Raw genomic sequence first — 21,263 nt, 5'->3', positions numbered from 1 at the left:
CCTTATTATATGAAATGTTAAAGGGAGTTACCTAAGAAAAAGAAGATCAAAAATAGGAACAGTAAACATGACAGCAAACTCACAGTTATTAATGACCACACCTAAAACAAAAACAAGAGCAAACTAGGCAAACAACTAGAACAGGAACAGAACCATAGAGATGGAGATCACATGGAGGGGTGTCAACAGGGGAGTGGGAGGGGGAGAGGGGGGAAAGGTACAGAGAATAAGTAGCATAGATGATAGGTGGAAAATAGACAGGGGGAGGGTAAAAATAGTGTAGGAAATGTAGAAGCCAAAGAACTTATAAGTATGACCCATGGTCATGAACTATAGGGGGGAATGTGGGAGGGAGGGGGTGGGCAGGATGGAGTGGAGTGGGGGGGAAATGGGACAACTGTAATAGCATAATCAATAAATATATTAATAAATAAATTAATTAATTAATTTTAAAAAGGGTCTTAAAAACCAAATGCATTGCAGAATTTTGGTAGGATCCTTGGTTCAAAATGAAATCAAGTATTTTAGAAGACATTTTGGGGACAGCTTGGAAAATCTGAGTATGAACTAGATAGGAAATGACACGAGGAATTATAATTGATTTTATTAGGTGTAGTAATAGTGTCGTGGTTATGTAAGAGAATGTCCGTAATTTTAGGAGATTAAGTATAAAGTGTCCTAGTGTTTTCAAATTTCTTTGAAATGGTTTAGCATAAATAACAGGTGTAGGGTAAAACAAATATGGTAAGGTGTTAACCATGGCTGAAGGTATTTGAATTGATAATGTTATCTTAAATATTTTCCTGTAGGTTCATAATAACAGAGGTAAGACAGGATTTTATATTCTCTGGGAGGAAAAACACTCTAATCCACAAGTAACTTTTGCTCAACATATAAAAAAATACCTACTTTACAGGAAAGATCCACGCTAGTCAAAAAGTGCAACGTGCTGTTACAGATTTGCCCTCTTAGCCAAAGGAAAATCCACTGTAGAGCTGATACCACACGCAAAGTTAAATTAAACTGACCAAGTTTGCTACAGATCTTTTGCAATGGAGGAAATTTGTGTTGAAAAAGAAAATGGGCTAATGAAACTAGTATGTGGTTATAGTGATACTTGGATTATGAGGGGGATCCCAAAAACCCGACATTTATTTTTAAAAGAGGCGTTGTATTTATGCTTACATGTTTAAACTTCAGTCGCCTTCAAAGCACTCTCCCTCTGATGCAGTGCACCTATGGAGACGTTCTTCCTGCTGCTCAGAACCGTGTTTGAACTCGTCAATTTTCATGCCTTTTATTGCTTCTGCTGTTTTTTATTTCATCTCTTCCATATGGGCAAAATGTTTTCCTTTGAGGACTTTTTTCATCTGAGGAAACAAAAAAGTCTTGGGGTTAATAGGGAGGGTGGGGCACAGAGGTCATGCTGTTTTTGGTCAAAACTGTTGAACACTCAGCATGGCGTGGGCAGGTGCACTCATAAATCCCCCATCAAGAAATGGACAAATGAGTTGAAAGAGTCTTCAAAAAATTTTCACTGAAGCAGAATGCAGCCTCTCACAACAAAGCCAGTTGGTACCCTGATACAGACAGGTTCACCTAGGGAGGGAAGCCTGTACTACAAGGGGCCTGCCCTCTAGAAGATAATTCTGGGGGGGGGGTTGGGTTCTCCCCTCTTGTAAAAGTCTATTTTAAGATTATGGTTTTCTTGTTGCAGAATCTGAAAGGTTCGTTACAGAGACCCCCCAAAGAAGCTTTGTTACAAATAATATGGATTTTAATTTGAAGGCTCAGTACACTCTTGTTGTTTTTCAATGATTTTAGAGTCAGAGAACAAAACAAAGTACAGTCCTTGCCCCAGTAATCGACCTAAAGCGTGGCGGCTCTTCAGACGACCGGCAGATTGTGGACACCCCACCTCATGTAGCAGCCGGCCTAAAGGTAAGCCCGCCTCTGGCCTGGATGGCGCTCCTGCTTACTGCCTGTCTCATTTTATGCATATGTCTCCGAACAGTCTCCTCAGTAGGCCTTTGCAGTCTAGTCAGTATCGTTTTCAACTTAATTTTCACTTTCATTTATCAAGTTTAAATCATTTAGCTGTTTAAAATAAAATAGTTCATTATAGAAAAATCAGAAATCAGAGATGCACAAAAAGAAAATAATTGACTTCCATTCTACCCAGAAGTTAAAAACTCTATATTTTAGAATAGCTTCCTATCCTATGCCTCCTCTACCTACTGTTCTCTAACTTGCCTATCTTGCTTAATATATATTGACTATCGGTCTGTGTCAAAAAATATTTTAATGGCTTCCCTGTATTCCCTCATGTGGGTGTACTGTAGTTTACTTAATTTGCTTAATGCTGGATACGTAGGTTATTTATAGTAAAAATAATAGTATTCATTGTTTTGTCATGGGTTAAAATAAATTGTTAAAAATAAAGACAAGTCTGCCACCTACCCTTTTTTAACCCAGTGATTCTACGTAAGCTTAAAAACTAAGAAATAGATATAGACAACTCTATAAATGGGTTAGCGAGGATGAGGAAAATCTGGAAAAGGATAATTGCAAATCATAGTGAATGAGGGGCAAATGACCTTAAGTTTTATGTTTAAAATTACACCTACTCTAGATATATGTTTATTCTGCATAGATGTCATTCAAATAATACCACAGAGGTAGTTTAAACAGCACTATGCACACAAGTTGCTTGATGACAAATGACCCACAGGTTAAAGATAGGATATGCTATTACTGCTGACTGTTTCTTAGCAAGGTACTCTTCCTAGCCACACCCCCCACCACCAACTATCAGAAAGGACCCCAGTCAAGCTGAGACACACTTTCAGCTGCATACCCCCTCCCTTCTTCATTTTGTTTCACATCCTCAGTTTTCACTATTCAGATTTGGAATCCACTTGCTCCTTGACCTTGCTTTTTCTTGGCTGGGAGACCTGGTACTACTGCAGGCTAATAGTCTATGTAGAGGAAAGAGCACCCCACAGTGGAGGTGTTTTGGGGGGATTCTTAGTCATTGAACTTTTTTACCACATACTCACCACATAACTTTTTCTCACTACATTTACTGAAAAGCCAATTCATCATTTTCTGTTATTGTGTACTGATTCTAGAATCTATAGTATTGCCCACCCCAAAATTTAATCAGGCTTTTTTTTTCTTGTTACAAGTTACATAATCAAATTTTTTATTGAGTATATTTTATTGATTATGCTATTACAGTTGTCACATTTTCCCCTTTGCCCCCCTCTACCTGGTACCCCTATTCCCTCCAGCAGTACCCCCCTTAGTTCATGTCCATGGGTCGTACATGTAAGTTCTTTGGCTTCTCCATTTCTATACTATTCTTAACATCCCTCTGTCTATATTTTACCTACCATTTATGCTTCTTATTCCCTGTACCTTTTCCCCCATTCTCCCCCTTCCCCCTCCCCGCTGATAAGCCTCCATGTGATCTCCATTTCTGTGATTCTGTTCCTGTTCTAGTTGTTTGCTTAGTTTATTTTTGTTGTTGTTTTTTTTAAGTTCAGTTGTTGATAGTTGTGAGTTTATTGTCATTTTGCTGTTCATAGTTTTGATCTTCTTTTTCTTAGATAAGCCCCTTTAACATTTCATATAATAAGGGCTTGGTGATGATGAACTCCTTTAGCTTTACATTGTCTTGGAAGCGCTTTATCTGCCTTCCCATTCTAAATGATAGCTTTGCTGGATAGAGTAATCTTGGATGTAGGTCCTTGCCTTTCATGACTTGGAATACTTCTTTCCAGCCCCTTCTTGCCTGCGAGGTTTCTTTTGAGAAATCAGCTGATAGTCTTATGGGCACTCCTCTTTAGGTAATTCTATTTTCTCTTGCTGCTTTTAAGATTTTCTCTTTATCTTTCACTTGTGGCGTTTTCATTATGATATGTCTTGTGTGCCCTCTTTGTGTCCTACTTTTTTGGGACTGAGCTTTCCTGGACCTGTATGTCTCTTTCCTTCACCAAGTTGGGGAAGTTTTCTTTCATCAATTTTTCAAATAAATTGTCAACTCCTTTTTCTTCCTCTTCTCCTCCTGGCACCCTATGATTTGGATGTTGGTAAGTTTAAAGTTGTTCCAGAGGTTCCTAAGCCTGTCCTCATTTTTTTGATTTCTTGTTTCTTCTTTCTATTCTTGTGAATGTTTATTTCTTCCTTTTGTTCCAAATTGTTGATCTGAGTCCTGGTTTTCTTCCCGTCACTGTTGGTTCCCTGTATATTTTTATTTCACTTTGTATTAACTTCACTTTTCTTTCTTTTGCGGCCATACTCAATGATGTCTGTGAGCATCCTGATCACCAGTGTTTTGAACTCTGCATTTGATAGGTTGGCTATTATCTCTGTCAGTTCTTTTTCTGGAGTTTTGATACATTCTTTCATTTCGGCCATATTTCTTTGTCTCCTCAGTTTAGCAGCCTCACTGTGTTTCTGTGTATTAGGTAGAGCTGCATTTACTCCCCATGTTGGTACACCTGTTATAAGGGGTTATAAGAACCTTAGGTATTTGCCGGGGTTGGGCAACCAGCTTTGCCTCTTGTGACCCTTTATGTGAGGGGGGGCGTGGTCAGAGAGAGAACAATTCCACTTGCTGACTCTCGCCCTGTTTCCAGTCACTTCCCCCACTTCCTTAAGCGAGTAGCACCCTCTAGGTGCTGTGCTGGTGCTGATTCCCCCAGTGGGTGGGCTTGTGTATGTTCCAGGATCCTGTGGGCCCCTCCAATGGACCATCCTGTGAGATCGGCAGTTTCTTGCAGTGCTGCAACCCCCACTGGTTTTTACAGCCAGAGGTTATGAGGCTTTATTTCCTAGCACTGGAACCATGGGCTGTGAGGTCTGTCCTGGGGCTGGGGTTGCTTGCTCCCCGGTTGTCTCTCCCAGTTTTTATCAGCCACTTGTGAATGTGGGACCGCCCATTCTGCCTGCTTCCACTGCCTCAGTGTGCCACACTGAGTCCTCTCCACCCTGGTTCCCATTCTCTGCCCCTCCTAACTGTGTGGGTGAATGATTCTTCTCAAAATCCTTGGTTGTCAGATTTCCATACAGTTCAATTTTCTGGCAGTTCTTGTTTTTTGTTTTTAGATTGGTTGTTATCCTTCTTATGGTTGTGTGAGGAGGCAAAGCTTGTCTGCCTATGCCTCCATCATGGCCAGAAGTCCCTCATAATCAGTTTTTACTTGTGAAGTGTTCCCATCAAGTGAGTGTGTTGTAATTTATACAAGAATTTCTTAACTCTAGAACCACCTAGGTATGCTTCTATGTTGTCATCATAACACTGTAATGAACATCTCCATAGAGTGCTCTATGCATGTAAAACTATTTTCTTAGGACAGATTTCCTGAGGTGGCATAAAGAGATCAGTCATTTTTATTACCAATTTGTTTTAGTGCTGGCTAGGTTTTAGCAGAGTTGTGTTACCACCTACAATATATGAGTATTTTAGTTTTACCCACCTTCCCAATCATGGAGGTATTAGCATTTTAATTTTTTTAAATCAACAAATTGCTTTATTTATGGCATTTAGAGAAGAATGGCTCATTGTTAAACTTAGTAGGGTTTATACAGTAAAAATAATTTGATTTTAAATTTCACACTGACCGTTTGTTCTTTCAGTAGAAACTTTGTGATAATAGTACTACATAAATTGAGTGGCTGATTACTAGTTCCTCTCCTATCTTAATAATAGCTGAAAGGAAATCTTGTTTGTGTGCCTTTGCATTTTTTAAATGCCTTTAATATTAATGCAAGTTCATTACCTGCCCTTTGGGGGCCCTATGTGTAAATTTTGTGTAAATTTTCCAGTGGCAGGACCTGGGAGGTGACTACAGTTATTTTTCTAATTTCTTTTGTTCATTGAATTATAGCGTTTCCCAAATTTTAGTTATAAGGAATAGGTATAGTATTTGTTTTATAATGCAGAATGTCAGATGAAACAGTCTAATATTATAAAATGTCAAACAACAAGAATTGTTGGATTTAAATTCATTGATATTGAACATAAGCTCATATCATGTCAATTTTCTGTTCAAAACAAAAAGTATTTTACAACTTTCTGCATTTGATAGTATTGGGCAGTGTATCTCTTGAAAGAGGTGACTAGTCCTAAGATCTGCTTGTTTAAGATGTCTGTGGACACCGGTTAAGGCCTCTTATTTTTACAGTTAATAAGGAAGAGTTAAAGGCTAAGAAAACAAGGAGGAAGAAGGTATGGAGGTTGAGGAAACTTAGACCATGTATTATACTGGGGCTTCCCTGAACCATGTAGAAATCAAGACCACCAGCCTAGGGTAAAGCCCCATTTCTAATAGTGTGTTTTCTCGTTGGCTGTGTTCTGCCTGCCTTTTGCTTTTCTCATTTCTTTGTTAAGCCTACCTCTTTTCTCTCAGAGAATAAGCAGCCCCAGTTCTAAATGTTTAGAAGTGAAATGCAAAATGTTATCATCTGAACTTGATCTTACTGGACCTTAAAAAAATTAATGACAATGTGAAGGGAAGTACATCCACCCTGTGCCAGACTCAGCACATGAAGGGCAGCCAACCTGTGAAGGGATGCACTCCAGAGGATTTCAAAAAGCCCAAGAAGATGCTTTTTGTTTTTCTGAGTCTTAATATATCATGTCTGTCCATGTAATCAAAATTTAAAGTTACTCTATTAAATGATCACAAGAATGATTGTGTTATCTGTGGGTTGCTTGGTTTTCATGGAGCTATAAGAAACCAAGGTATTTGTTTACTATATAAATAATCAAATTTATTGCTCAAAATTTTTGGTGGTGGCAGTCTGTTTAGGAATTTCAGGAAAATGCCGTAGGGTATTTATGAAATCAATACTGAACTAAATTCTTTGTCGTGGTTTTGCTGCTACCTAGTGAGGTGTGGGACAATGTTGAGTCACTAAACCTGCTTAGACATTTGTTCCCTCATGTATAAAACAAAGGAGGCAAAAAATGGCCATCAGGCTCACTCCAACCCTCATATTCATTTCCCTTAATTCTGTGAATACAATGTTAAGACATGAGGATAGTACCTTGGCATTTTTATCTTCCTCAGGATCCTGTACCCAGTGGATTTTCTGCAGGAGAGGTTTTGATTCCCTTAGCTGATGAATATGATCCTATGTTTCCTAATGATTATGAGAAAGTGGTAAAGCGCCAAAGAGAGGAACGACAGAGACAGCGGGAGCTGGAACGACAAAAAGAAATAGAAGAGAGAGAAAAGTAAGGCTTTGTTTGGATTTGGGGGTTTTTATATTTGAAATACGAGTCCAGCAGAAGTAAGGCCTGCTTGAATGTGTTTGGTAGGATAATAATATGGGTGTAGTAATTTATAGCTTTAACTTGAACATTTCACCTAAAATGTCATATGATATGCTCGAGTGAGATATTGTTATGTTACAGACTTACATGCTTACCATTTTGTAGCAAGAAAGGGGCGTCATTTGTGCCAGACCCTGCATTGCTGAGAATGTTAATGAATGAACTTCAGTGCTGTCCATAAGATGGAAGTTAGTTTTCATGGTTGATCTGAGCACCCATCAGAAGGAATCAAACTGTTTTTTAAAAATTTTTAGTTGTTACATCCCAGCATGAGAATAAACTCTTGAGCAGATTTCCTGCATAGGTACAGAAAATTTAAAGTATGTATTTTGGGTGAGTAGTTAGAAAAGTACCTTAGAATCCTAGTGTTGAACAATATTTTCTTTCCTATGCTATGGCTCTTCTATAATTCTAACTATTCAAGATACTTAAATTGTTATTCTTTAACTATTTTTGAGCAAAATGGAATTTTTAAGAACATATGCATCTTTTATTTGTTTTTTAAAAGTATGGGCAACAAGGATTTGTTTGTATTTTTTCTTTTAAAAATATTGAATAATGCCCTGGCTGGGTAGCTTGGTTGGAGCATTGTCCTGATGCTCCAAGGTTATGGGTTCGATCCCTAGTCAGGACACATGCAGGAATCAACTGGTAAATGCATGGATGAGTGGAGCAGCAGGTAGATGTCTCTGTCCCTCTCTCCCTCTCCCTTTCCCTTCCCCTCTCTCTCTTAAAAAAAAAAAAAATCGGCCCTGGCTGGTGTGGCTCAGTGCATTGAGCACTGGCCTGCAAACCAAAGGGTCGCTAGTTTGATTCCCAGTCAGGTCACATGCCTGACCAGGTCCCCAGGTGGGGGCACGCAAGAGGCAACCACACATTGATGTTTCTGTCCCTCTCTTTCGCCCTCCCTTTCTCTAAGAACAAATAATTAAAATCTTTTTAAAAAATCAAATACAGATATTAAATATTCATTGTTAAATTTTTAATAAAATATTAACACAGTATTTCTCATTTTATCATGAAATGAAGGCCTATTCTAGAGAAGCAATTTTCAGCCTTTTTTATCTCATAGTACACATAAATTAATTACTGAAATTCTACAGCACACCAAAAATATATTTTTTGCTGACATGACAAAAAAATAGGTATAATTTTGATTCATTTACACCAGATGGCTATTGTTGTGTTGGTTGTTGTCATTTTTTTTTTTTTTTTTTTTTTCAGTTTGACAATCTAAGGGAAAAGAGGTCAGTGTCCCTGACTAAATAGTCAGGTATTTCATGTTTTAAACATTCTTGCAGCACAACAGGGTGCCTCTTTGGGGACTCTGGTTGAAAATCACTATTCTAGAGAATCGAAATTGTTAAACTATTACCTGTGTTGATATGCTTTAAAATTGAAATCGGTAAATGTCAAGGAAGTGTTTTTCTTGCTACTTAACACTTGTATACCTATTATATGCGTTCAGTTTATCTTCTGAATTTTTTTCACTTCTCATAACTTTTGCTACTTTAGACATCAGCCAGCTGATTGAGCACAGCCCTTCTTGCAGTAATAGTTAATGTGAAGGGGAGGATCTGGGTGTTTTCTAGCCAAGAGAAAGTCAAGGAAACGTCTTTTGATTTCACATTTCTAAACTGGCTTGTCTGTGATGAACATGGGTTCTTTTATTATCACAGGAGGCGTAAGGACCGGCATGAAGCTAGCGGATTTTCAAGACGACCAGATCCAGATTCTGATGAAGATGAAGATTATGAGCGAGAGAGGAGAAAAAGAAGTAAGGCATGAACATAAATACTATATTTCCAATATGGTGCAATCTCACTATTTGCTTTTCATACTCAATATGATAAATAGTTCAGTTGACATCAATTTAGGTCATTTTCTTTCAGGAAGCCTAGCAGTCCACATTTGCATACATCCTTAATTTATTTTGAGTTTTCCCATAATATTCTTCTTCGAGCTTCCCACCTACTTTCTAACATTTATTAAGTGGACACTTTGAGCATATCTTAAAATATATACACACATTTTTTTTACTTGTAGCACAGTCACACTGACCAGTTTTCTGTCCCGCTTCATTTCTGGTACACACTGAATGGAGAGTCAGGGCACTTGTTTCCAGAACATTTGCCACTGGCGTGCATAAAATTGAGAACATCACTTAGCTTCCCTGGACATTGGTTTCTCGCAGTGTCATCTGGAGAGCAGGAAGACAAGAATTTGAACTAGTTCATAAGGCTCCTTTTAGCTCTAAAATTTTATAAGCAGAGTTGTAATTGTGTTAAGAGTTAAATCCTTAGTGATCACTAGACAGTTAAGCAGTGTTTGTTGAGTCCTGCTTATTTTAGCTTCGTCATGTTTTGATTGCTGGGATTTCCTTGATTTATTGGTGAATTTGGCTGATAGACTGAGATTTAAGTGAGAAATTTAAGTTGTCTACTTGTCTACTTGTACCAGGCTCTGTTCTAAGCACTTTTGTAGATTATCTCCTTCACGCCCCATGACAACGCAGAGTGGGCTCTGTGGTTATGCCCATTTTAGTGGTGGAAAATCTGAGCCACAGGGGAGAAGCACTTTGATGACATACAGGTACCCTGTTCATGTTATCCGAGATCTTCATCTACCTGAAATCATCAGTGTAATGTAGTCATCTTTAACATACAGCCTGAGAATAATATTATCATGAAGCTGGAACATATTTCCGTATCTGTGAACCCTATTTTATACATAGCCAGGACTGTCTTAGGGTTTAATTTAAATTTTAAAATACTAATTGAGTTGGCAAGGAGTGAGTCTTTAATAATTTAGAATTCTTTATCTTTCAATGAAGGTATGAATTAAATGTATTTGTAGAATACTTAATATATAACAAACAAAGAAAATCAAGCTCCTGTATACAGAGAACAGATTGTTGGTTGCCAGGGGTGGGGAGTGGGAGAAAAAGGTGAAGGGGGTCAAAAGGTACAAGCTTCCAGTTATAAAATAAGTCAGTCAGTCATGAGGATGTAACGTCCAGCATGGTGCCTGTAGTTTATAATACTGTATTGCATATTTGAAAGTTTCTGAGAGTAAATCCTAGAAGTTCTCATCACAAGAAAAAAAATTGTAATTAAGTATGGTGACAAATGTTAACTGGACTAAGTGTGATAATCATTCCGCAATATATTCAAGTATTGAATCATTACCTTGCACAGCTGAAACTGGTATCAGATGTCAGTTATACCTCAGCAGCAACAACAAAAGAGTACTTGGTACATGCTTAATGTTGTCGTGCACTATGTTGTTTTTCTAATGGGAGGAAAGTTACCATTTGAGTTTGCTCAGCGCATCAGGTACTAATGTTAAATCTTCTATATCCATTATATCATTAATCAACAAATGTTTGGTTTTTGTTAACTTTTTGGAATCCAGTATATAGGCTGAATAATTATTGGTCTCATTTTTTTCAGCTTACAGATCGGCTGCCCTTTTCGTGAGGAGGTATGCCTTCTCTAGGAAGGCCATTTATTTTCTTGAACATTAGCAGGAACTATACATTGAATGTTAGGGAAGTAATGGCATTATGCCCGTTATGTATACTGCTGATAACAGATGATGCTTATATCTGAACCTGATCAGTAGCAAATTTTAAGTAATCACCCTGAATTTTTTAAAATTATTTTATTTATTTATTTTTCAAGTGAGGGGAAGGAAGGGAGAAAGAGAGAGAAACATCAATGTGTGGCTGCCTCTTGCACACCCCCTGCTAGGGACCTGACCCTCAACCCAGGCATGTTCCCTGACTGGGAATGGAACCTGTGACCCTTTGGTTCACAGTCTGGTGCTCAATGCACTGAGTCACACCAGCCAGGGCCCACCCTGAATTTTTTTATATTGAATTCAGAGCTAATCTCAGAGTCAGTCAGTAATCACTTCGGTCTTAGTGACAAGATTGAAAAATGATAATAGGAGGTATTTCAAAAGAAATGTAAGAAAGCTTTATTTCTATTTCTCCTTAAGTATTTGTCTACTCCAGACCTGTTAGTCGTGATGTGTGTACGCCGCCTTTGGAGGAATTTCTTCTGTGAAACATTTCATGCTGGTGCAGCACTGGCTTTGTAATCAGTGTTGTGTTGTTGTTTGTTTACATTTTATTATTTTTTGGACTATTTTGTGGGTGATTTAAGTTATACCTAATGAAAAATTCCTCATATTCTCCATCCATCTTCTCCATCTGTGTTGGATAGAGAATGGAGTCACTTTGTTTGTTTGTGCTCACCATCCTCTGTGCAGGAAACACGATCGGGAATGGTGACAACACAACACAGGCTGCATAGGAACTGGAAGTGCCCACATTTTCAGATAGGTGTTTAGTCCCGGCGGTTTGCATCCTGGAAAGGAGTGTGGAATATTTTGGGGTAAAGCTTGGCATCACTGGGTGCTGTGGTTTATTCTGTCCCTGCCCACTAACTCTCCTCTGAAAAATGGACACAGAAATACCTACTTCAAAGGTTCATTAAGAATAACTGAGATGTTGTGAAAGAACCCGGTGGTTAACATGCTTTTAGTAAACAATTACGTTACTATTTTTTAAGTAACTGCTAATTCTCTGGCTTATGTTATTTCATCTTAAAATTCATTTATTTACTACATTCTGGAGATCTTGAATGCCTGCTATGAAAAACATAATTATGTTTGGCTTTTCCCAATTTTCTACATTTTTAATCCTAGATTCAAATACTGAATTCTTTAGATGTTAGCTGGAGGGATGCAGTAGCAGATGTTTCTTGCTTTCTTTATTTGGAGAGCCAGGGTTGTGTCACAGTCCTGGAGAGTGGCAACTACAATTCCTTTAACACTGGAATTTATGTTTTTGCAGGTATGGGCGGAGCTGCCATCGCACCACCCACCTCTCTTGTAGAGAAAGACAAAGAGTGTATGTATCTGGTACTTCCCCTCTTTTATGTTGGTAAAAGTCTTGCTGTGGACAGTCTTAGCTTCCATTGGCCACGTTACCTGCATGAGCAAAGCCCGTCCTCTGGCCCTAACTCTGGGCCCCCTGTGTGGGTCCTTGAAGCTGCTGCTCCCTTCTACCCCTTATTTTATACAGTGAGATTCTTTCATAAAATTTTTAAATTCATTTTGTGTTCTCCAACATTTCATATTTGGAGTTAGATTAAAACAAATAATAGCTCTTCGATTTTCAATTTGTATACTCCGTAGTTGAGAGGCTGTAAAATTCATGACCCTCCACAAGGTGGCATTGCCTTCTTGATTAGATTTTTGTGCCATTTGTTTCGATTTCAGTGCACAGATTGTGTGCCTTTGCTTACATTGCTAGAACACATGCACCCACTGTTTCTCCTCCCAGTGATCTATTCTATAATTTGGGGGTTGGAATTGAACTTTGATATATCATTCTAGGTCATTTTCCTGTCCTCTGGGTTGGACCATACCCAAACTATCCCAAGAAAATCCAATCGTCCCTAGAGCTTTTTAATAGCTGTTGCACTATTTATTTTATCTTTTTAAAAAAGATAACTCAAAAAGTATTGTTAAATATATTTTGTGTGAAAACACCTGGCAAACCATAAACCCAATTGAAACCAATTTCTGGGAGTGGGGCCCAAGCATCTAGATTTTTTTATTAATTTTTTTTTTTTTTTAAAGAGAGAAACATCCATTTTTTTTGTTGCTGTTGTTCCACTTATTTATGCATTCAATGGTTGATTCTTGTATGTGCCCTGACTGGAGATCGAACCAACAACCTTAGTGTATCAGGAAGACGCTCTAACCAACTGAGCTACCTGGCTAGGGTGTCTGGATTTTTTTTTTTTTTAAGTGTCCTTGTTGATTCTACTGTGTAGCTAGGGCTGAAAATCACTGCTCTGGTATATGGTCCATAACCTCAAAGACCTTTACTCTGCTAGGCATATGAAGTAGTAAGCCTAGAGTTCTAAAACAGGTATACAAGATGGTATGGGAATCGAAAGGGAGTTTGATTGGATCTATCCAGAACATACAGAAATTTTAAGGGTTCAGAAAAAAATTGTCATTTAAGAGCACTTTTAAAGGATGACATTTCAGTAAGATATAAAGGGACATTTGAGGGAATAAAAAACAGCTGTAACATAGCTAAAATTTTAAAAATCATGTCATACCTCTATGATTTTAAAAAGTCATGTAGAGGCTGTAAAATGGATTTTGTTTTTTTCTTACTCCACATAGTATACTGAAAATGTTAATTAAGTTAACTTAAGAGAACTGATTTTATACAGTGCAGTATGGAACATTTTTGTAGTATTTTGGTAAACCTATTATATTTTTATCCAACAGTACCCCGAGAATTTCCTTATGAAGAGGACTCAAGACCTCGCTCACAGTCTTCCAAAGCTGCCATCCCTCCCCCCATGTACGAGGAACAGGACAGACCCAGATCTCCACCCGGCCCTGGCAACTCCTTCCTCGCCAACATGGGGTAATGTCTCAGCGGGTGTAAGAAGGGGGAGGCTCAGTGTGAAGTGTTGGCAGCGCTTTTAGTAAATGCAGCTTGTTTGGTAGTGCGGGCATTCTCTGGTTTGTAGGGAGATGCTGGGTGTGTTCGGTCACATACTTCATTCTTGAGAATCAGTGCTTGAGTCCCATGGAGGATATTGCATCATAATGCTGTTGTATTTTGTACAAAACAAAGCCTTCTAATATAAGTTTTAGATGACTTCATTGTTGAACTTTATATTCCCTAGGTAGGAACCGTTTCTGATAATTATTTACATTTATTTTCATGACATTTGCAAATAAAATAGCTCATGTGAATTACAGGTGACTTATACTATGTCCAAAGGGTGAATGACTTCTTTATTTCTTGATAAAAGGAGCCATTTGCTTTAAGGTCATGGTTGCACACCTTCAGTTTAAAAACAGTCAGTCATTCAAACTAAATTAGAGTATTTATTTACCTGCATGTAAAAATCTTTTTTAACATTGACTTTCGGGTGGGGCTGGTGGAATTTCTTTTTAAACACCATTGGATTTACCATGCATTTTAGATAAAAGAATGTTTTACGTTGTTTCTATGTTTCTGTCATGCAGTGAGGGACTATCAAATGAAGCATAGTAAGGCCTTTGTTCTGTGTCCTTTAAAAGGGCACTGCCTGTGACAGAAATGCTACGTCCATAGTAATCACACCAGTCTGCCCTCGCCTGTGTGTATATGCTTTGATCCTTAGAGCCCTCAAGAGGTGACTCGTCAGGAGTCGGAGTAGGTGGCTGGGTTCACACACTGCGAGGGGATTTTGAGACCCGTATTGTTCTCTGCCGTAGCTGCTAGCCACTGGTAGCTGTTAATTTAAAATGAGTACAATTTAAAATGTAGTTCTTCAGTTCTACTAGTCTCCTCTCAAGTGCTTGATAACACACAAGGCTACCAGCTTCAGTATGAGAGCACCCCCCGTCATTGCAGAAGGGTTTGTTGGATGGACCACCCTACAATATGTGCTGGAGGGTGAACAGACATGAAACTGGGTGGGGGGTGGGGGGTGTTCTTGCTCATGATAAAAATTGACTTTTTTGCCGAATCCCTTTTTGAACAGGACTTCAGTCTTTAACTTATGCGTAAGGCAGGTGCAGTGTGGTGCATTTCAGCCATTTTCAGCCTTTAGCCCCAGAGCAGCTTCAAATGAAATTTTTAAGGAAATCACAAAACATGAAGTAAAGTGGGTACAGTTCTAGTTGAAGCAGGGTTTTGTGGGTCAAGCCTTAGGTAGCAGCGGTTGCTTGGGGTCGCTTTTGAGACCTGAGAGGCACCTCCCTGCCCTGGCTGGGTGGCTCTGCTGGTTAGAGCACTGTCCCTGTGGGCCACGGTTGTGGGTTCAGTCCCTGTCAGGGCACACACAGGAACAACCAATGCATGCGTAAATAAGTTGAACAACAAGTTGATGTCTCTCTCTCTCTCTCAAAATCAATAAATAAAAATAATTGTTTTGAAAGAAGAAAGTTGTGGTATTAGAGGTATTAATTCTCAGTACACTAAGACACTAAGAATTAAGAGTTGTGGGTTCCAGTTTTGATTGTGCCATTCACACCTACAGAAATAATTTCTAATCGTTGTGTTTGTTTTTAGTCAACTTTAAGCTAGTGAGCTAATCTGGGCCTCAGTTTCTTTACTTTCCCATCAGTTGAATGATGATCTTTATTTATAAAGGCTGTCATTGGACACTACTGTACCACTTAGGAAAAGACAATCTTTATTAAATTTTTATTTTTCCATTACAGTTGACATACAGTATTACATTAGTTTCCGGTGTAGAACCAAGTGATTAGACATTGTATAACGTACTAAGTGATCACCCTGATAGATCTGATACCCATCCGGCCCCATACAGTTGTTACAGTATTGTCGACTATGTTCCCTATGCTGTGCTTTACATCCCCATGACTGTTCTGTAACTGCCAGTTTGTATTTCTTCATCCCTTTGCTTTTTTACCCATATGCACAATCCCGCTGCCATCCGGCAACCATCAAAATGTTCTCTTTATCTATGAGTCTGTTTCTGTTCGGCTTGTTTATTTCTGTATGTATGTATTTTTTGATTCTATATCCAAGTGAAATCATATGGCGTTTGTCTTCCTCTCTCTCACTTATTTTACTCAGCACAATCCCCCCCCAGATCCATCTATGTTGTTGGAAATAGGAAGATTTCATCATTTAAAGTAATTGTTGATGGATATGTATTTATTGCCATTTTATTATTCATACTTTTTTTTCCTTCTTAAAGAAGACCCTTTAACATTTCTTGTAATACTGGTTTGGTGGTGATGAACTCCCTTAGCTTTTTCTTGTCTGGGAAGCCCTTTATTTGTCCTTTGATTCTAAACGATAGCTTTGTTGGGTAAAGCAGTCTTCATTGTGGGTCATTGTTTTTTATCACTTTGAATATTTCTTGCCAATCCCTTCTGGCCTGTGTAAGTTTCTCTTGAGAAATCAGCTGACAGTCTTATGGAAGCTCCCTTGTAGATAACTGCTTTTCTCTTGCTACTTTTAAGATTCTTTGTCTTGACCTTTGGTATGTTAATGATGATATGCCTTGGTAGGCCTTTTCCAGTTAAACTTGTTTGGGACTCTGCACTTCCTTGACAGGCACGTTTTAAAATAAACAGTCGTTGTAAGATACACCAATGCATGGAATCTAAAGAACAATATAAACAAAGAAACAAACCAAACAAACTCATAGATACAGGGAACAGATCAATGGTTGCCAGAGGGAAGAGGGTCTAGGGGACTGGGTGAAAAAGGTAAGGGGATTGAGAACTACGGATTGGTAGTTACAAAACAGCCGTGGGGGTGTAAAATATAGCACAGGAAGTATAGTCAATAATATTATAATAACTATATTGCCAAGTGGGTCCTGGAAATTTCCAGGGGGACACTCAGTAAAGTACATGATTGTCTAACTACTCTGCTGTACACCTGAAACTAACACTAAATAATATCAAATGCAAACTGTAATTGAAAAAAAGATATATTGCAATTCAGATACTAGAACACACTGTTCTACTGTTAGAAAAACTCTACTGTTTTCTAACAGGGGTAATAGGGAAATTTTGTTAGGGAAACTAATATTTTCCTTGCCTAAGAGATAATCTCAGGAGGTCCAGGGTTTCAGCATTAGTTTTTTATATTTCTTTCATCCTGAACATCCCCGTAACTTCCATCTAATGGTTCATTGTTAATTATATGTGACCTCATTGAAGCCCTTGTAGAATTTCTCTTCTCCTTCCCAAAAGGAGAATGTTACGATATAAAATCCAATTTATGCTGTAGCTGATGACTTCAAGTGTAAAGGATCTTCCTCTTTTTCCTCCTGCCAGTGGCACAGTAGCACATAAAATCATGCAGAAGTACGGCTTCCGGGAAGGCCAGGGTCTTGGGAAGCATGAGCAAGGGCTGAGCACGGCACTGTCAGTGGAGAAGACGAGCAAGCGAGGAGGCAAGATCATCGTGGGCGAAGCCACAGAGAAAGGTGGGTCTTCCCCAGAAGCAGGGGGAACTGCAGTCCAAAGGAAGAGGAATGGACCTCTCTTGAAGAGAATAAGAGAATTCCTCACTGGATACATTTCAGTTCTGTCTTGGGCCTCGTCTTTATTCAGAATAGGTAGGAAGAGAGAGGATGGCCCATGGGAAAAAGACGGTGACTTTCCCAGAAAATAAACAGTACTTAAGAAAATAAGTTCATGCTTAATTCTACTAGGCAAAGAATCTTATTACATTGATAAGATCAGTTATGTTTTTATAGCATGAAAGATAGAACCACATACAGTATATCAGTAATTATATCTGCTATATTTCCATCCTATAAGGGTTCTTATTGGTAGAAGATGCCTCGTTAGTGTTTCATTTTTGTTCTGTCAATACACAGCTTTAGGAAGCAGCCAGTCAGCCTAGAATAGCCCTGACTTATGGGGGTATCTGTAGTCAGCCAGCCAAGTAGCTGGCTAATGGGATTGATGTGCTCTGTCAACCCTTTAGGAAGTGAACTAAGTGAAAATTGTAGGTAACCGGGGAAGCTAAAAACTCCCAGAAGTTATAGTAAAAACCTATGTCAAAGCAAAGCGAATGCTTTCACTACAGACAAGGCTGCATTTGTGCTCAGCCGTAGGTGCTTGTAGATAACTCTAAGACATCAGGGGGTTGCTACTGAAGTTAAATCGTTCGTTGTGACTGAGACTCAGTGCTCTAACACGTCTGCATCTGATGGTTTGTTTGCTGACAGATGCAGCCAAGAAGTCGGACTCAAATCCATTAACCGAAATACTCAAGTGTCCTACTAAAGTGGTCCTACTAAGGGTAAGAAGGAGAAGGAAGAAGTCTGTTTGCCCCCCTTGATTTATGTGTCACTCCACCCTAAGGTTAGGGCGGAGTGACACATAAATACTCCATCCCTGCGTGTATTCAGCACCACTGCGACCATAATGGGTAAAGAAAACGGAAAATAATGCTTTTGCAAACAGTACTTTTGGATAGACTCCATATAGGACTGATATTTTTACTAATGTTTAGTTACAGTAATTACTTTAAAATACATGAAATTGTTAGATGCTTAGTATGGTTTATGCATTTTGATGCTTGCATAACTGGTCTTGTAACTACAAATTTAGTGTATTTTTATTTTATTTATTTTCTTTTTAAGAAATAGCATTTAGGGGGACTATAAGGATAAATATTGTTTTATTTGGTATAGAGAACATTTGCTATCATAAAATTATTTATACATCTTATCTACATATTTATAAATTATACTTGATACATTATTTATTTTTGTTTATAGAACATGGTTGGTGCAGGAGAGGTAGATGAAGACTTGGAAGTTGAAACCAAGGAAGAGTGTGAAAAATATGGCAAAGTTGGAAAATGTGTGATATTTGAAGTAAGAGGGTTTTCTTTTGATATTTATAACATGTTGTGATTGCAGGTTATAAAACATTTTCTACAAAAAGACAGGTATGCTGTGCTGAAATAACTGTCTTACTATAGCAGGTGGCAGGTGTTAGTTACATTTCTCTTACTTGGTTATAACAATTTTAAACATAAAGACAAGAAAGACTTCAAATTTTATTTGGAGAAGAAATAAAAAAATTATGGTTAAGGTTTAGTTTGGTGATTAAGACTTTGATAATAAATAGCATGCTCAATAATTTAGTTACTTGGACATGCCTTCGGTTTCATTCATTTAGCAAGTATATATTTAGTGCCTTCCACATATCTAGTAGTGTATTGAGAGCATTTGGGATGTTCTGTGTTCTCAGTGATGTGTTCAGTTGTATAAACAGAGACTGTTTCGTTGCTAGACTAGTAGTGTTGACTCTAAGTACTGGAGTTGAGAAAAGGGTTAGGTCAACAAAAAAAGAGAAGGCTTGGTGACTATCAGATAGAGCTAAGCTTTGAAATGACTGGGTAGCATCTGGATAGGAGGAAAAAATACCCAGATTAGGGCCGCAGCTTCTGGGAGACTGACGAAGGGTACAAAATGGGATGGTTGGACATGTATGGGATTAACAGGAGACATGCTTACATAGATGGAATGGGGCCATATTATTCAGGGCATAGAAAGTGCACAACAAAGGAATTCAACCTATTATGAGAGACAAAAAGAATACGACACTTTTTATCTTAAATTTCTGCTCTCACTTGTGCTTCTCTTCTGTATCATGTTGCTGTTTATTGATCACATAATTATTTACGTGACCACTGTCATAGGACCTCCACAGGGTCAGACTGTTTCACTTAGCTCTGCATTCCCAGCACCTAACACCGTGCCTGTTGTAAACAACTGTTAGCAAATTTTTTATGACAATTTCCTTGGTATTTGACTACTACTTTTTTGTATATGATGATTATTGAAACACTTACTCTTACAGAAATCACTTAAATGATGTCTCAAATGATAACTTTACCTGTTATACTTTTATTTTTTTCCAGATTCCTGGTGCCCCTGATGATGAAGCAGTACGAATATTTTTAGAATTTGAGCGGGTTGAATCAGCAATTAAAGGTAATTTGTACAACTAAATATAAAAAATTAAAAAGTTAAATTTGTTATCTTATTATAATTAAAACATTCTTGTAATGTTTTATAGGAACCTGTATTAACTGACTGTCTTTTTGTTTGCCTTTTAGCTGTCGTTGATCTGAATGGGAGGTATTTTGGTGGACGGGTGGTAAAAGCTTGTTTCTACAATTTGGATAAATTCAGGGTCTTGGATTTGGCAGAACAAGTTTGATTTTAAGAACCAGAGCACAAGCTGCACGCTGAGCAGACAAGAAGGAGGCAACAGCCAGCTTGCATGGCTGTTGGGTGCAGAGATTCTTGGAAGGACTGCTAAGATATATGTTGATTAATCCCTTTTTTATTTTGTTGTTTTTTAATATAGTATAAAAATCCTTTTAAAAAAACAAATCTGTGTGCCTCTCTGCTGGTTTCTTTTTTTTTCTTTCTTTTTTTTTTTTTTAACATTTTATTTATTTATCATTAGAGAGGGGGGAAGGGAGGGACAGAGAGAGGGAGAGAAACATTTATGTGTGATTGGTTGCCTCTCACATGCCCCTAACTGGGAACCTAGCCCACAACCCAGGCACATTCCCTGACCTGGAATGGAACCGGTGACACTTCGGCTTTCAGGCAAGCACTCAGTCCACGGAGCCACACCAGCCAGGGCTGTTTCTTTTTTTTTTTTTATTACCACTTCTGAGGTAATTAACTTTGTTTGCTAGGATTTCGTGATAATTCTCAAGTCTTCAGTAATACAGTATTTCTTGCACTAAAAAAAAAATCTAGAAAGTTTTGGGATAAGGGATTGTTATTAAGTTGTCTTTTTCTTTTCCTTTTTTTTCTTTTTTTGACCATTTTAATAAAACCTGCAAATTACTGTAGCTTCATTAATTCTACAATAAAGTATCATCTTGGCAGTTTGCCAAGGGTGAAAATGCTTTCTCTAACAGAGAAATAATTCTTATTGACATTAGTCATAGAAAAAAATCTTTACAATCTGAGCAGTGGTTGAAGAATTGTGAACTTACCGTGACCTGTTGGGATGAATCATTGCAATTAAGCTAAGTTAGACTCTAGGATTCGTGGTGGATTTAGGGTATAGAAGTCATGAATCTAGCATTTGCTTTTAGATATTCAAACATAGTCTTCGGCATAGATCAGAAACGACAAGTTAATTCAAAATCTCACAGGTGCGTTGTCAATGTGTGCCCATAGTGTTTTGGGAGTGGTGGTTCCTTGGCTTGGGGTCACATTTCTACTGGCAAAATTTGCAAGAGTGGTAGTTTTTTTGTTTTTTGGGTTTTTTTAACCCTTTTTAAAATTTTTTATTTAGAGAGATGGGTAGGAAGGGAGAAAGAAAGGAAAAGAAACATCTGTCAGTTGCCTCTCGC

General features: G+C 38.1%; 1 protein-coding gene across 1 annotated transcript in view; it reads left to right on the top strand.

Moving 5' to 3' along the window:
• The window catches only part of RBM17 (RNA binding motif protein 17), a 35,041-nt gene extending 14,761 nt beyond the window's left edge, over positions 1-20,280 (top strand). Inside the window, exons 3-12 of the mRNA XM_053922297.1 lie at positions 1,825-1,941; positions 7,080-7,246; positions 9,025-9,122; positions 12,207-12,263; positions 13,664-13,805; positions 17,195-17,346; positions 18,097-18,170; positions 18,652-18,750; positions 19,803-19,875; positions 20,001-20,280. Of these exons, the coding sequence (XP_053778272.1) occupies positions 1,825-1,941; positions 7,080-7,246; positions 9,025-9,122; positions 12,207-12,263; positions 13,664-13,805; positions 17,195-17,346; positions 18,097-18,170; positions 18,652-18,750; positions 19,803-19,875; positions 20,001-20,104 (1,083 nt within the window). The 3' untranslated portion in view covers positions 20,105-20,280. The remainder of the gene's footprint in view (positions 1-1,824; positions 1,942-7,079; positions 7,247-9,024; positions 9,123-12,206; positions 12,264-13,663; positions 13,806-17,194; positions 17,347-18,096; positions 18,171-18,651; positions 18,751-19,802; positions 19,876-20,000) is intronic.
• The last annotated feature ends 983 nt before the right edge of the window (positions 20,281-21,263 follow it).

The sequence above is a fragment of the Desmodus rotundus genome, chromosome 4, assembly GCF_022682495.2.
Source record: "Desmodus rotundus isolate HL8 chromosome 4, HLdesRot8A.1, whole genome shotgun sequence".
Classification (NCBI taxonomy): Eukaryota; Metazoa; Chordata; class Mammalia; order Chiroptera; family Phyllostomidae; genus Desmodus; species Desmodus rotundus.
The sequence above is the reverse complement of the archived record's forward strand: the minus strand, read 5'-3'. Positions and strand labels throughout refer to the sequence as shown.